The 18,141-nt window shown below is 33.0% G+C and overlaps 1 protein-coding gene across 1 annotated transcript in view; it reads left to right on the top strand.

Moving 5' to 3' along the window:
* Nucleotides 1–18,141, top strand: part of lrrk1 (leucine-rich repeat kinase 1) — a 114,525-nt gene that overhangs the window by 27,321 nt on the left and 69,063 nt on the right. Inside the window, 12 exon segments of the mRNA XM_016572522.1 lie at nucleotides 1,387–1,550; nucleotides 1,820–1,957; nucleotides 2,114–2,218; nucleotides 4,505–4,617; nucleotides 6,122–6,192; nucleotides 7,161–7,290; nucleotides 8,867–8,910; nucleotides 12,038–12,219; nucleotides 14,948–15,112; nucleotides 15,883–16,055; nucleotides 16,149–16,269; nucleotides 16,545–16,704. Of these exon segments, the coding sequence (XP_016428008.1) occupies nucleotides 1,387–1,550; nucleotides 1,820–1,957; nucleotides 2,114–2,218; nucleotides 4,505–4,617; nucleotides 6,122–6,192; nucleotides 7,161–7,290; nucleotides 8,867–8,910; nucleotides 12,038–12,219; nucleotides 14,948–15,112; nucleotides 15,883–16,055; nucleotides 16,149–16,269; nucleotides 16,545–16,704 (1,566 nt within the window).

Below are 18,141 nucleotides of genomic sequence, written 5' to 3'. Positions count from 1 at the left end.
GTGTGTGTGTGTGTGTGTGTGTGGTGTGTGTGTGTGTGTGTGTGTGTGTCTGGTGTGTGTGTGTGTATAAACGTTGTAAAAATGTCAAATATTAATATAAATGTTTTAAAAATGTTTAAAAACATACATTTATGTGTGTATAATGAATTGTATAGATTTTTAATTATCACTATATTAATATATTTAGTCAAATTTTATATATGATAATAAGCAATAATAATTGGTACTAATAATAATACATGATTAAGTTTTATTTAAAAAAAATGTTTTAAGCATTCCCAAAATATAATTTCCGAATATTAAAAAAAAAAAAGTTTTATCTTTTTTTGGGCCTCTGTAGTAAACACTTGATTTTGCTCTGTTATTTTATGTTTTATGCAATAAACACAGCAAGTACGCTTGCTTTGTTCCTCTTTTGTTTGTCGCTTTAGATAAAGGCATCTGCTTAATGTGTGTATGTAAATGCACACGGTTGCTCGGACCGGTTGTGTCAGGCGGTCTAGGGTCCAAGGCTGACAGAATCTATTAAAGTGCGATTCAGAGGGTTCATCAACTTCCCCTCTCACTCCTGCTGCTGATTTATTATTTAGCTTTTTTCCTTCACCCCTTCCATTCCCCATCATACTCACCAAGCACAAAAATAACAAAGGGCAGAAATTCTGCTAGTTCTCATTATTTTTCCCTTCCTCCCCTAGATGAATCTGTGTGTGTGTGTGTGTGTGTGTGGGTTTGTGGGTGTGTGTGTGGGAGGGGGGTTGTATGGGTGTGTGTGTGTGTGTGTGTGGGGTGTTTGTGTGTGGGTGTGTGGGGGTGTGTGTGTGTGTGTGTGGGGTGTGTGTGTGGGGTGAGTGTGGGTGTGTGCGGGGGTGGGTGTGTGTGTATGGGTGTTTGGTAAACGTTGTAAAAATGTCAAATATTAATATAAATGTTTTAAAAATGTTTAAAAACATACATTTATGTGTGTATAATGAATTGTATAGATTTTTAATTATCACTATATTAATATATTTAGTCAAATTTTATATATGATAATAAGCAATAATAATTGGTACTAATAATAATACATGATTAAGTTTTATTTAAAAAAAATGTTTTAAGCATTCCCAAAATATAATTTCCGAATATTAAAAAAAAAAAAGTTTTATCTTTTTTTGGGCCTCTGTAGTAAACACTTGATTTTGCTCTGTTATTTTATGTTTTATGCAATAAACACAGCAAGTACGCTTGCTTTGTTCCTCTTTTGTTTGTCACTTTAGATAAAGGCATCTGCTTAATGTGTGTATGTAAATGTACACGGTTACTCGGACCGGTTGTTCAGCGTCTCGTGATTTTTAAGTGGTTATCATCACAGATCTGTATTAGCTAACAGCCGGCGTTCTGCTGCAGGCACGAACTGGATCGGCCTCCGTAAGCTGCAGGAGTTGGACGTATCCGACAACAACCTGACGGACCTGCCCTCCTCCATCCTGCACTGTCTGAAGACCCTCAGCTCTCTCAACATCAGCAGAAACAAACTCAGCAGCTTCCCCGACCCCTGGGCCTGTCCTCTGGTGGGTCGCCGGCACAGACACGCCCTTCATGTGATCACACACGTTCAGTGCTGTCTGCCGGCCTCGATAATCAACATATACTTAAATGAAGGGTCATAAGCAAAGCATATTATACATGAAACATTATGATGCCTCTACAAGACAAATATGCATCAATTTCAACCACATCTGATGTGATTTTGGGTTAAATGAATGCCATGTATTATCAGTGAATAGCTTGGTATTTTTTGTCAACATATGATGATTATCAGAGATAATTTTCCCCACAGAAAATCTGCAAAGCTTCAAGCAACCAGATCGAGTTCCTTCCTGACACCATCTCCATCTTCTGGAAGACTCATCTGATGGAGGTGGACATCTCCGAGAACGTCCTAAAGGAGCTGCCCTCATACATATTTGAGCTAGAGGTAAGGAACGGGAGGAAATGTGCTGAAATCACAAGAATTAAAATAAGATACAACATTTTGACCAAAGAGATTACATGTGTCTGGATGTTTGTACTTTATAGTGTTTTTTTTTCTTTCCTAAATCGCCAATTATTTTTCTCAATCTTCTCGATCGAGTTCCTTCCTGACACCATCTCCATCTTCTGGAAGACTCATCTGATGGAGGTGGACATCTCCGAGAACGTCCTAAAGGAGCTGCCCTCATACATATTTGAGCTAGAGGTAAGGAACGGGAGGAAATGTGCTGAAATCACAAGAATTAAAATAAGATACAACATTTTGACCAAAGAGATTACATATGTGTCTGGATGTTTGTACTTTATAGTGTTTTTTTTTCTTTCCTAAATCGCCAATTATTTTTCTCCATCTTCTCAATGTTATTATTCTCATTAATTGCAATACTGTAAAAAAGTGTTTGTTTTTTTTAGTTTTATTTAAAAATAAAATAAAATAAAAATGTAATAATGAAAAATTAAAAAATTATTTTAATTTGAATAAAGGTTTTAATAAAATATTGTTTTTATTAAATCAGCATAAAAATGCTTTAAATTTTAATCAATGTATCTTATTTTTTGCATTGTCATAATGGGAGTTTACAGGAGGAAATGTGCTGAAATCACAAGAAATTATAATATTTTGACCAAAGAAAAATAATTATGCATGAGTCTATGAAGAGTCTATAAACTTTAAAGTTTTATTTTCTTAATACCCATTATTCTCAATAATCTGAATGTCATTATTCTCATTAATCACATTGCTGTAATAAGTCTATTATTTTTGTTATTATTAATTTTAATATAAAATAAAATAATAAATTTGTATAATTAAAAAATAAACAATTATTTATAACAATTTTTTTTATTTTTTTACTTCTAACATTTTTTATTTATTTAAATCCGCATAAGCAATACTTTATATTTAAATTAATGTTTTTTTTTGTTTTTTTTTCATTTTGGTAATGAGATTTTACAGGAATGTCACAATGTTAAAAAACAAAATTTAAATTCTTTCTTCAGAAATATTGTGAAATATGGTCATCAGGCGTGTTTTTGACAGGTTTTTGTAAGATTCTTCCACTAATATTTTTCCTGGTCAAATCCTTTAATTCACTAAGAAAGAGTTTGGTTTTTTATATATTTTTAAAATATATTTTTATATGGAATTGTATATTTGAACTAGCAGCACTCAGTCCACCAGCTTCATATTGTCTTGAGCTCGTGGTGGCGCTGTGCTCACAGTAAACGTCACCTGCAGCACATCTGAACTTATCTCCTCATGATAGACACCACTGAATCAGGGAATAGCTTCAGCTTTAATAATAATAGCTTTTTACACGAATAAGCCAAAAGGCTCCGAGTGTGTCGTGAAGTGTTTACAAACGTACGGCTGAGCAGCTCAGACAGGATTTTATAGTTGTTGAGTTTTCATGAACTTCACTGTCAGTTTCGCAAGTTAACTGGCAAGATGTCAACACAAAGCCAACGGCAGAGAGAGAAATAGAGATTGCAAACTAGAAAAAAGAAAGCGTAAGAAGGGAAACGGGAGTTTCGTCATTTAAAATTCAATTTAATGCTCAAACAGTTTGACTTGAAAATCTGTGCTCTTTTAAACAGCAGAAGGCGATGATTACACCGGGAAGAACGAGTCAAAACTGACTATGTGTTATAGATTGCATAGACTTACATAGTATTTTATTTTAGTTTAGTTTAGTTTATATTATTATTTATTTTTAGATTTTGTTGTTTTTTTCTCATTTTATTTTATTTATTTTTTATTTAATTATTTTATTTTTTGCTTTTGTTTTTACTTTATTTTGTTTAATTTTTTTATTTTATTTTTATTGAATTATTTAACTTTATTATTTTGTTGTTGGATTTATTTTGTCTTATTTTGTTGTCTTGTTTATTTTATTTTATGTTTTTCTTTTATTATTATTTTAATTTAGTTTTTATTTTTATTTTTATTTGTAGTCATTTAAGAGTATAAAGCAGGGGCGTTACTAATTTACTACTACTAATCTAATAGTCAAAAATAATTTTTTCTGATAATATTTCTGCAATCATGTGTTTTCTGTCTGCTATTTAGAATCAGAACTGATGCCAGATTTACAAATAAATCACACTTTTGATCTAATCTGACGAACAGGTTTGCAAAAAGCTCTGAATTTGTTTGCGCTTCATTTTGATTCATTCTGACAGTTCACTCCCGCACTCCTCATGATTTCTTTTCACAGACTCTTCAACGATTTCTCACACTGAAATACTTTATAAGACAGAAAACTAAAAATATTTACCTGAAATCCATTGTAGAAAACTAAACCTGCATATGTCTTTTATCATTCGTCAGCAATGAAGCAATAAAACTCTTCACATAACAGATAAATGTCTCATATGTGCTAATAACAGCAATAAGTCCACACTTGCGAGATGACTTAAAGTAGCAGTGAGTGCAGGCTCATGTTTGTAGCTGCAGGTGTGTGTGTCACTGAGATCACTGTGTGTGTTTTAGGCCATCGTCTCTCTGAAGTTGTGTGGGAACCAAATCTCCACTCTGCCCTCTCCAAACAAATGGAAATGCTCTTGTCTGCGAACACTAGACCTGTCCAGAAACCAACTGGGGAAGTAGGTCAAACACACACGCACATGTAAATGTATAGACACAGACACACACACACACACACACACACATATATATGTATATATATATATACACACACACACACACACACACACACACATGTAAATGTATATATACACACACAAACACACACACACACATGTAAATGTATACACACACACACACGTAAATGTGTATATATATATATGTATATATATATATACACACACAGACACACACACATGTAAATGTATACACACACACACACGTAAATGTGTATATATATATATGTATATATATATATACACACACAGACACACACACATGTAAATGTATACACACACACACACGTAAATGTGTATATATATATATGTATATATATATATACACACACACACACACACACACACACATATGTAAATGTATATATATACACACACACACAGACACACACAAACACAGAAAGGCTCTGTTCCAAAACTTAGGGAGCCTACATAGGCAGCATTTTAATGCATCTTAAGCACACTCCCAATCTGAAGTCTGTTCATTATTATGCCTTCTACAGAAACCTCTTTTGGGCAATGCTATTCATGTGAAACTCTAATAAGCATAAAAATAGGTCAAAAGGTAATTTTTTAAATACATTGAACTATTGCTAGATACTTTTTTTCTGTATTTTGCACATTATGTATAAAGAGATTGCCTTCTCTGCAAAGGATACATGTGATGCTGCTTTATCATTTGTTTGCATAACACTATTTACCTTATTTTATTTTATTTTATTTTAGTTTAGTTTAGTTTATTCCTTAGTTGTTGTTGTTATTATTATTATTATTAATAATAATGATGATAATAATAATTTGTTTACTATTGTGTTGTTTTATTATTAATAATAATTTTATTTTGTTTTTATTCCTATTATATTTTTATTTTTCATTAGTTAATTGTATTATTATTATTATTATAAATGTTTTTATTTTATTTTGTTGTTATTTTATTATTGCGTTGTTTTATTTTATTTTATTATTAATTTTATATTATTTTGTTGCTTTTATTTGTTTTGTTTTTTTTTTACAGTTTTTTTTATTTTTTTATCATTTTTTTTTTGTTTTTATTTATTTTGTTATTATTTTCTTGTTTTATTTTGTGTGTTGTTTTCTTTTGGACAGTGCTAATACTGAGAAAATAGTCAATTTTAGGTACATTGCTAGATATATTTTCTGTGTTGTGCATATAATGCATTATGGAATTGCCTTCTTAGCAAAGAATACATGCAATGCTGTCTTGTAATTTGGCTAAAAACATATCTTAGAAAGCAGCATAATTATGTTGCCTACATTTTGGTACATATTTTTGGGGAGTGCATCTATGACGCCTTAAAATGGCATGTGTCTTCTTTGCTCTTCTAGTTCGCTAGTACATCATCACGGTCCTTGTGGTTGTATATAGAGATTGTGAATGACAGACTGTGAATATCTAAAATCGAATGCTCTCTGAATGTTATTTTAGGACGGGAGAGCCGACCAAAACCAGGAAACTGGCCTTCTTCACTACATGGCACAGACGAGACCCAGAGCCAGGTACAGGTCACTCAAACACTGCGGTCACGTTGCCATGACATGTCTGTTTCACACTGTAATTACCAAACTCACCACAGAGAAAGCAGAGTAATATCACCATGGTAATCATGTTTTGTTGAGACTGTGTGGATTGTTTTAATGGCATCAAAATCTAAACTAAAACCCTTTCAGACGGATCCAAAAGTCTGACTCATATTAGACTTTTAAGTGTTTTTAGTCAATAAGGCGGGGGCAGTCACAGTCATTTTTGCTCGTGATTCAACAAAATGTTACACTATTGTTCAAAAGAAATGTATATTTTTACTCCGCAAAGATGCATTACGTTGATCAAGAAAGACTAAATAAATGTGTTCTTTTGAACTTCTTTTAATTTAAGGATCCTGAACAAAATTGTATCACGGTTTCCACAAAATATTAAAGGGGTCATATGATGCTGCTAAAAAGAACATTATTTTGTGTATTTGGTGTAATGAAATGTGTTTATGCGGTTTAAAGTTATATATATATATATATATATATATATATATATATTTGTGTGTGTTTTATTTTGTGCTTTATTTCTTTTGGAAAATGGTAATGCTGTGAAACTCTAATGAGCATAGAAATAGATCAAACGGAGGGAAACTAATCCACTATAGGTTCAGATGCTTTTTCTTTATTGTGAATATTATGCATTATGGGATTGCCTTCTCTGCAAAGATTTTATATTATATATTATATCCCTTTTTATCACTTTATGGATGCAACTATAATTAAGGATTTTTGTTAAATATTAATGCAAAGCTGCCCTGATGGCCGTGCAAATATGGACACGTTTCTACTGTCTCGTAGTAGGCCTACTTTAAGTATTAGAGTTAAAAGTATTACTGCCGCAGTCATCAGTGGCCATCCATTCGTCTCCAGAGATTTGATTTCTATGTTATGTGGTTTTGATGAGGTTCTCATCTCCTCTGGCTCTCTTTTGGCAGTTTGTCCCATTCAGTTTCCTGTAATCCTGCGGGATTCTCTGGAAGTTCTCTTCCTGAATGACAACCAGCTGGAGTGTGTGCCGCCGTCAGTGTGTGCCCTCAAGAACCTCTCCGAACTCTATCTGTCCAAGTGAGTCGCAGGGAATCATGGGAAATGGAGTTCTTCATTTTTTTCCACTTTATTACAGGTCTCTTAGGAATACCTGATTGTGATTGGTCAATCGCAGCATTCAGATAGTATTTTTGATATAAACATTAGATAAGAAACTTTTTTAGGTAGTTACCAAGGAATAATTTCAAATTTTTTTCTAATTTCAAATCTAAATTACTAAAACTTAAATTAAAATTAAGATGAAAACTAAATATATATATATATAATTAAATCAAATCACTCTTTCTTTTCGCATAATAAAATAAATGCTAATTTATTAATTAGACTGATTTCTGAAGGATCATGTGACACTGAAGACTGGAGTAATGATGCTGAAAATTCAGCTTTGATCACAGGAATAAATTACATTTAAAATATATTCAAATAGAAAGCAATTATTTGAAATTTTAGTAATATAAAAATATAAAAAATTAAATCAAATCACTCTTTCTTCTCGCATAATAAAATAAATCTTCATTAGTTATTCATTTGAAGGATTTTATATATTTTTTATAATGTATAATGTCATTTATGAAAACCATTATGACAATCATGCATTCTGACAAGCTCAGTAAAATTGGTGCATAGAGAAATCAAAATTATTAATATATAATCGTAATTATAATATTATTCATATGTAATTCTTACTCTATTTGAACTAAAATTAAAGTCTTAAAAATAGTACAATAATTTAAGTTAATTTCAAGGTTTTTATTAAAATAAATTAAAATTAAAATGTCAAAAGTACATATCAAAATTACTAAATTACAAAAAAATCAAATCACTCTTTTTTTCTCACATAATAATATAATCTCACCTCAAATGAATATTTACATGTTCATGTATTAATTTATAATGTATAATGAAATTTATAAAAGACAAGAAAACAATCATAATAAGCGCAGTAAAAATGGCAGATAGAAATAAAAATTATCGAATTTTAATTATTATGAATAATTATTATTTTATTTAAACCATGACTATAAAGTATTAAACATTGTGCAATAATTTAATTTAAGAAATTGTTAATATTTAATTAAAAATGAATATTATATTCGATATTTCTGTGTTTTGTTTATTAGATGTAATCTAAGGAACATATTAATGCCAAACTGCTGAAATCAATTGCAAGTCAAGTCTCCCGTGTGTCGAAACTCGAAATAAAGAAAAATTACTCCTAAATAATTAGTAAAAAAAAAAAAAGTAGTTTATTTATAGATCCCTTTACAGCTAAACTGTAGACCAAAGGACTGTACAATTAGTAAAAAAAAAATTAGAGACAAACAATAATATAAAATAAAATACAGCTACAAAATCAACAATTAGAAGCCATCAAAACCAAATAATGTTTCAAATGAAAATGACAAAAGCACAAAACAAAATTACTAAAAAATGTATTAAAATGAAAACTGAAAATATAAAAATAAAAGCGAATTCAAAAGATTAATAAATATTTTGTAATGTGTGTGCTAACCACTGCTGCTAAATTGATGATGAATCAAATCCATCTCATGTACTTTGATTTGGGAAATAAATTCATGGTTTTGATTTTCAGGGAATTCGTGAAATGTGACCCAAATCCAGTCTTAAGTCGCTGGGGTAAGAACTTCATTTGAACAACTTTAAAGGCGATTTTCTCAATATTTTGATTTTTTTGCACCCTCAGATTCCAGATTTTCAAATAGTTGTATCTCGGCCAAATATTGTCCTATCCTAACAAACCATACATCAATGGAAATATTATTTATTCAGCTTTCAGCTGATATATAAATCTCAATTTAAAAAAATTGACCCTTATGACTGGTTTTGTGGTCCAGGGTCACAAATGATAAAATGTAGATCTTGAATGCAATGTAAGTGCGAGTGCTTTAGATAAAAGCATCTGCCAAATGCATGTGAATACAATGTGAATGTATCTCTGAAATTAATTAGGTGAAGAACAGTGCTCTGTATTAAACAAACAAACTAGTCGTCATGTTGAGCATGACATTATTTGTCTTTTGCGTTAGAGAACATGACATTCTGGCTCAAGCTCTGAAAACTGTATAATCTAGGATCTGTCTGATGAATATTTCATTGGCGAATCCAGCTGTGAGTCGTTCAGCCAGCTGTTGATTCTTCTGATGCGTTTGTTGCAATATTTAGTGCGTTTTACTGTCATAACAACAGATTTGAGAGGAAGCAGCCCTAACAAACACATGAGCGGCGTACAGCTGATTCTCTCAGAGCTCATGATGCAATGAAACTAAAATGAAGTTTAAAGTCAAATAAAGGAAAACTTTAACAAAAAAGTAACACTTTACAATAAGGTCCCATTAGTTAATGTTAGGTAATGCTAATTTAATTTAAGGCTAAATATAAAGAGTAACATGTGCTGAGTAAAGTTGCAATAAACTAATTTTAAAACAATTAAGTAAGAAATAATTAATCAAAATGGAGTTTAAAGCCAAGTAACGGAAAACTTTAACCAAAAAAAGTTCATACTTTACAATCAGGTCCCATTAGTTAACCTTAAAGGCTTGTTCACACCGGGATGAATATCGCGCGCGATTATCGCCGACGTTTATCGCCTCGTGACTAAACAAAGGGCGCCAATGTGAGTGTGCACATCGCCAGCGAAAATCGCTTGGGTATGAACACAAAAGATGCATCGAAAAACGTTGGCGATAAACGCGCGCGATAATCGTCCCGGTGTGTACAAGGCAAAAAGCCCAGGGCGTTTTTAAAAAAATTACATGACTAAACAAAGGGCGCCAATGTGAGTGTGCACACCGATGCGCAAAACGCGAGGCGTAAAAGTGGCATTTTTTCAAAAACGCCTCGGGCTCGTTTTTTTGGTTTGACGCGCCGCGTTAAAAACTTGCCTACCAATGAGATTGGGCTTTTGTTCACGTGCCTGGAGCTGCTGAAGTTACAGTAAAACACGACTTGGTGGCACTCAAGCACAAAACGGTCTTGCCGAGCACACATTGATACCTAATGACGAAGAGGAAGTAAGTAGACTAAGAAGATGCATCGAGCCAAGATGAATGTAGAGCTGCTTGTCTCATTGGTGTCTGAACACAAAGAGCTTAATGACAAAAGCGACAGCGACTACAAAATCTCGATAAGAGGGAGTTGTTATGGAGAGGAATTGCAGATCAAATAGGATTCGATGTGTACCGGGGTATTTCTGTTTTTCATGAAGCGCCATCTAATATCAGGGAGTGAATTTGCACGTTCACTCGGCTCATCGCCAGCGAAATTCGCTTGGGTATGAACACAAAGATGCGTCGAAAAACTTCTCGAAAAACGCTGGCGATAAGCGCGTGCGATAATCGTCCTGGTGTGTACGAGGCTTAGATAATGCATTAATACATTTGTTACATGTGTTTAATAATCTTTGTTAACGTTAGAAAAATGCTATTATTATTATAAACATAATATTAACAGATGCAACTTTTGATTTTTAATAATGAAATGTAAATTTTAATAAATGCTTGAGGAGCATTTTTTCATTGTTAGATCATGTTAACTATGTTAACAATGTTAACAAACGGAACCAAAAAAGAAATAAATGAAGTCTTTTAAGAATTAAACTATTTAATTAAAGATAAAAAAATTAAGATAAAAATGCCACTATAAGTAATAAGGAATATGTAGTGTAGTGTAGGCTTGCCGCGATAGACGGTGTTGACGGTGATACCGGTGTTAAGCCGCAACACCGGTTACGTCACTTGCCCACCGCGTCACCGACCCATTCAAAAGTGAAAGTAAAATGCGCACGGCGCTTTTAAGCTATTTAAAAGCGACGGAAAGCGAGGAAAAGAGGGAAAATTCAAACTAACTAAAAACGAACAATTGCTTTACTCCGAATTGCCGCTATTTTAAAGTGAAAGTAAAATGGGCACACCGCGTTTACAAGCTATTTAAAAGAGAAGGAAAGCGAGGAAAAGAGGGAATGCCCCGCCCCCGCGGTGATACCGGTATTACCGGTGTTGTCACACGCCGATTAACCGGTGGGAAAATTTCCTCACCGACACAACCCTAGTGTAGTGATGGAGACATTAGTTGCGTATGAACTCGCATACTGTCCAGAAGGTTCTATATTTGGTTTGATACTTACTTCACAACCGTTAAAATGTACATTCTATATGTGACCCTGGAGCACAAAAGCAGTCTTAAGTCGCTGGGGTATATTTGTAGCAATAGCCAAAAATACATTGTATGGGTCAAAATTATTGATTTTTCTTTTATGCCAAAAATCATTAGGATATTACGTAAAGATCATGTTCCATGAAGATATTTTGTAAATTTCCTACCGTAAATATATCAAAACGTAATTTTTGATTAGTAATATGCATTGCTAAGAACTTCGTTTGGACAACTTTAAAGCCGATTTTCTCAATATTTTTTTTTTTTTTGCACCCTCAGATTTTCAAATAGTTGTATCTCGGCCAAATATTGTCCGATCCTAACAAACCATACATCAATGGAAAGCTTATTTATTCAGACGATATATAAATCTCAATTTCAAAAAATTGACCCTTATTACTGGTTTTGTGGTCCAGAGTCACATATAGTATGAATATGGGTAGTATGAATGAAATTCAGATGAAACCTCAGAATCTCACTGTAAGCAGTAGGTCATCCGGGTACTTTTCCTACAGTTTTTCAAATGCTGTGAATTCAGACATTTATAAGTAGGCATATCCGGACGCAGCAATTGACTTGTGTGCGTGTGCAGGTCCGGCTGCGGTTCTGGCGTATCTGCGAGCGGAGCTGCGAGGAGCAGAGCCCTGCAGACTGCTGAAGCTGATGGTGGTGGGTCCTCCACGGCAGGGGAAGAGCGCTCTGCTGGAGGGGCTGCAGACGAGCAAACCCTCATCCTTCATCAACACCGACCGCAGCATCCACACGTCCGGCTGGGCACACACACACACAGACACACACACACACACACACAGACACACACACACAGACACAGACACACACACTCTCTGGTTTCCATGTTTTATGGGGACATTCCAAAGATGTAATGGTTTTTCTACTGTACAAACTGTATTTTCTATCCCCTTACCCTAAACCTACTGGCATTTTTACATTTTCAAAAAAAGTCATTCATTTAGGTCTAGGTCATTTATAAGCTGTGTTCCTCATGGGCACCAAAAAAATCTCCCCACAAGGTCAAAAAATGCTGGTATTACTATCCTTTTGGGGACATTTGGTCCCCATAATGTAGGCAATACCAGATACACACACACACACACACTCATATCAGGGTTCTGTGGGTCTTAAAAAGTCTTAATTTGTCCTTCCACAAATTATAGCCTATATCTAAGGATATCTTAAGGATGTCTAAACATACTTAAATCAAGATCATTTACTTAAATCATTTACTTGAGATGCAAAATGAAGATATGAAGTCTTGTTTTCTGAGAAATTGATCGTAATTGAGTTTGTGCTTCAAACTAGAACCAGGATCTGCCTTCATTTTTATCAATTTCTCAGAAAACAAGGCTTCTTCAGTCATTTTGCTTCTCATGTAAATGTATCTTGATTTAAGAATGTTTAGATATTTGTTTTGGAAAACAAGTTGAAAATATTGAGGAAGAACATCAGGTTTTTTTGCAGTGTGATCAGAAGTTATAGACAGCTGCTGGAAGTTGCATTTTCAAACTTTGTTTGTGTTAATAATAGAAGTCACTGTGTGCTTCATAGACATTTACATTTAGAGAACATACTGATGTATTGTGTTCCCTTAAATTAATTTATTAATAGAAGTCACTGTGTGCTTCATAGACATTTACATTTAGAGAACATACTGATGTATTGTGTTCCCTTAAATGTATTCCTTAAGTTTTCTTTATATACTTAACATTACTAAACGTAACATTACTAAAAAAATAACTTTAAATTAAATAAAAAGTATTTTATTGTTTTACAGCTACATCTGAACATTCATACTTTATTAGGTTAGTACTGGTTAGTATATTGGTTAGTATGTGAATTTTATATTATACAATTAATATATAATGATAATAAATGTATAAAATATATCAAATATTTATGCATTTTGCAGAATGCATATGTAAATGTTACTTGTAAAATCAAAAATGCATATATGTAAATGTAAATCTTGAATATATTGTATACGTCTATTTTGAAAAATACAACTAAATGTAAAAATTAAATTTAAAAATATGTAAATTTAGATGCGTATTTTAAATATAACAACTATAAATCATACATTTAGCAATACATCCATATCTAGCTCAATCTTTACATAAATATTCAAACTATAAATTTAGGATTGACAGTTACTCACTTAAAAGTCATGAGTTTCATAGTAGATTCATAACTTTGCTGCCATAATAGTCAGTATATTTCTGCGTATTGGTGAGGAAAGCAACTGAAACGCACAGTGGACAAATGAAGTCATCTTATGTTGATTCAAGTGTGTGACTTCATCGTTTGAGCTTTTACTGAATTGCCAGTCTATCTCATTGTTTTCAGGGCGTTCCTTCAGATGTGTTTGTCCCACAATGCTTTGCTCACGGGAAGCGAACAGCTATGTTTGCTTTAACCCTGTAAACATGACGAGACAAAAGTAAGGCAGAATAAAAACCTTTAGAGCAAGTCTGAGAAAAAAAAGCGAAACCATTAAAGTGCCAACATTTTGACCTCCGGGTTTATGAACGAGTAGCAGCTCTGGTATTTCCAGCTGACCTTTGACCCTGAGCTCTATTTGTGGCCTTACATGGTTTCTTAGCATGAGTTAACAGTGTTTCCATTCTCATCATGAGTCCTGAGTCATAGCCAGATGTATAAAACCCAAGAGAGTGTTTCACACACACACACACACACATGCACTATAGGCTTGTTCTCATAAACACACACACATTCAGACTGACCTCTTACACGTATATCATGGACAGAAGCAAATGTATACACAAGCCCAGGAGATCTTGCTCCACGTCGAGCAGCTGTGAACACTTACTCCACCGCTGACTCACAGCGAGAGCCTTTTTTGTGTGTGTGTGTGCTTTTTAAGATTTGCTTGAGTAATGTTTATGGTTGTTTAAAAGAAAGGTTCACCCACAAATTAAGATTCTGTCATTATTTACTCACCCTCAAAGTTGCATTTCTTTACAATGAAAGTATTTTTATTTCATTTTTTATTTTAAGTTGTTTCATATGGAAGCCGTTTCAGCCACAGAATAAAAAAATACAAAAAGGTAATTGTGACTTTTTATCTCACAATTCTGACTTCTGACTGACTTTGTTGCCATGTTGAATTTGTTTCTCGCAATTCTGCATTTGTATCTCGCAAATTCCATGTTTGTATTTCGCAATTTCACTTTGTATCTCATGATTTATCTCATGATGCATTCCGCAATTCTGTTTGTGTCTCGCAATTCTGATAAAAGAAGATTGACGAGAAAAAAATTCTCAATTGTGAGATAAAAAAGTCGCAATGACCTTCTTTATTATTTTATCCCGTTGTAGAAACAAGCTTCCATAGCTTCATAACAGAACTAAATAAACCATAGTTTCACCTCGGCAACTTTATAATTTGTCTGAAAATGCCTTGATCAAAGTTATTGAGTAATGTTGTCAATATGGTGTTATGCCTCTGTTTCTACTGTGGATCCAGGTTGATTCAGTGTCCTTCAACGTGTGGGATATTGGTGGTCCGGCCAGCATGTCGACGGTAAACCAGTGTTTCTTCACGGATAAGGCTCTGTTTATGGTGATCTGGAATCTGGCTTTGGGAGAGGAAGCCGTGGCCAACCTGCAGTCCTGGCTGCTCAACATCGAGGTCAGGAAACTCTTAATAAAGTTTGTTTGTTAATATGTTTATTTAGTATTTAACTATTATTCATGGAATAGTTCAATAATAATGAACATCATTTTGACATTGCAAACTAAATTAATAATGTTTATATATTGATTGATTTGACAATAATTAGCATTTGCCAGTGCAAACTAAATTAATGAAGTTTATTTATTTATTTACTGAATAGTTTAATGATAATAAATGCCATTTTTTAAAAGTGTATTTATTTGTTTATTTATTTTGTTTACTTATCATATATCATAACATATCATATCATTATTTATTTATTTACTAAACAAATTATGTTTATTTATTTATTCATGCAATAGTTTAATGATGACAAAGGTAATTTTGCTATTGCAAACTAAATGAATAAAGTTCTTATTTGATATGTGTGTATATATATATATTACATACACTTATTATATTTATTTTTTTAATTTATGGCATAGTTTATTACTATTCACAACTTAAAGCTTTTGTAAGGTCAACTAAAATCTAAATATAGCCTGTACAGAGTGAAAGTGAGCATATTTGCTAATACAGCAAAGGCAAGTTGGAAATGCAGGTGTGGGCACTGATAAAAAAAATCCTTAATGACGAAAGGGGAAAAACATCTGTATAAACACTACATATACAAACATAAAACACTCTCTTTCCAAACACAAAGCTGGCATGAGCTTTTCATCGTGCAAGTCATTTTTTTGATGGACTGGTTTTACAGCATGACCCTGAATGTGTTTGTGCTCCAGGCTCGCGCTCCTAACTCTGCTGTCATCGTCGTCGGGACGCATCTGGACCTCATAGACACTAAGTTTCGTACGGAGCGCGTCGCCACACTGAGGGCCTACATCCTGGCACTTTGCAGAACCCCGTCGGGCGCGCGGGCCAGCGGATACCCTGACATCACATGGAAACACCTCCAGTTAGTCTCATTATCATAACTTCAGCTTACTTTCCTCAATGGAAAATCTGTTTTGGATGGAAAAATGTGGAAAAATGTGTGGTTGTTTGGCAGTGAGGTGTCGTGTAAGACGCTGGAAGGCATGGACGGACTCAAGAGGCTGTTGTTTCAGGTCGCTTGCTCCATGAAGGACATCAGCAACCCTGCTAGCTGTCACAAACTAGTGGGAAGACTGGTTAGTGTTAGTTAAGCCTGTATGTATGGCACGAATGACAGTTGTTTCTGACATCTGTTCAGTAAGATGTAAAAGCTGACGTGAAACATACTGCTGTTCCACCTCAAATCTTCAGTATGTTTTTTTCATTTATTCATTTAGCGGATATTTTTATTCAAAGCAACTTAAAATCAGGAGAAATACAAGAAAAATCATGAGCGTGAGGAGGCTATGCTGCAGTATTATCTTAGTTTCTTTCCCCATGTGTTGATGTCTGTTTTTGGTGTTTTATACAGATCCCCAAAAGTTACCTGACCCTGCAGGAGGCCATAAAAGCAGAACGTCTGAGGAGAGATGAAGTGGATGAGGTCCAGTACCTGACGGACTCAGAACTGGAGCAGATCATTGAGCAGAGTCCTGCCAGTGATATCAAAGATTACGAGGATCTGCAGACGGGTAATGCAAAAATAAAAATAAATGATGTGTATTTATAAATGTAATAAATTAATATTTATAAATGTATTAAATCATTTTTTTGTATATATATTAAATATTTACAAATATATTTATTTTTAAGATACATATTTTTATATTTCTGTTCTATATATATATGTTTAACATATATGAAGTATTTATTTATTTATTGAATTGGTCAGAGAGGTAGTGCAGGTAGTGCAACTTATAAAAATAATTTCAAAAACTAATATGTGTTTTAAAATGTATCAGTATATGTCAGTATGTTTTAATATTTTTTTAATTCTTTAATATACATATTTATATTTCTTTTCTTAACTTAAGTAAAAGTATTTATATGTATTGCATTTTTATTTAATTAATTTATTTTAATTAATTTGATTTTATTGTATTGACTCCATTAAGCAACTATTAAGCAGTTCATATTTTTCCAATTCTGTTTTTTATTAATATTTTGAATCAGTTTTAATTGTTTAATATTTTTTGTTTTAATTTTAATTTGTTAAATTTTAAGTGATTTTTGTGTGTGTGTGTGTGTGTGTGTGTGTGTGTGTGTCATTTTTAGTAGTTTTTCTTTTCATTATGTCTGTATAGCTTTTAATGTTTTTATTTCATTTTTATTTTAGTTATTTTAGTACATCAACTTAAACTAAATTAAAATGAGAAATGTTGCCTTGGCAACTACCTGAAATAAAAAAAAGTTTTTTTTATATTTTAATGTTTTAATTCCTATTTCAGTTTGTAAATTCATAGCGTGAAACATTCTAGATCTTTATATACAGATAAGAATTGCCCAGCACATTAGTTATGTAATTATTTATATTTTTCTCTATCTGTGCATCTGCAGTTTATTTCTTATGGTGGTGCACTGCTGCCACATATATTATTTTTCCACTCAATTAGCCTTTTTCACAAAAATCGGAAATTACGTCAGCGCAGGGTAAAGTTAGTTCCGTTACAGGTCTGCGCCTATTATATTAGTATGCCCTTTTCTCAAATAATGCTTCTTACCTTTTCTGTTGTGTCTGTTTTCCAAGTTGTTGTTATATAATCTACAAAGAAATAACATTTTACTTGTTAGTAACTTATATGGCCACTCAGACTGCTGACTCGTGAGATAATACGCTCAATATAGCACCGGATGGTTTCTATTCTTCATCTCCGAGATCCCTTTTTATATAGACTTTGATCTCCGGTACATTTGCTCAATTTACTCAGTCATTTCCCTCGAATCACCACATGATAAATTACTTAAAAATGACAACATTTATGTCCAGATGCACATTTTTTCCAAGAATACATTAAACAATTCTAACTGAGTCCGGTTGAAGCATATTAAACTCAACACAACAACGTAATCTGATACAATAGGAATAAAGTCATGAATCCGAGTCATCTCTTGTTTAATATTTATTTCCC

The sequence above is a fragment of the Sinocyclocheilus rhinocerous genome, unplaced genomic scaffold, assembly GCF_001515625.1.
Source record: "Sinocyclocheilus rhinocerous isolate Xijiao unplaced genomic scaffold, SAMN03320098_v1.1 scaffold3186, whole genome shotgun sequence".
In the NCBI taxonomy this organism is placed as follows: domain Eukaryota; kingdom Metazoa; phylum Chordata; class Actinopteri; order Cypriniformes; family Cyprinidae; genus Sinocyclocheilus; species Sinocyclocheilus rhinocerous.
Note: the sequence above shows the minus strand (reverse complement) of the source record. Positions and strands in the feature narration are given on the sequence as shown.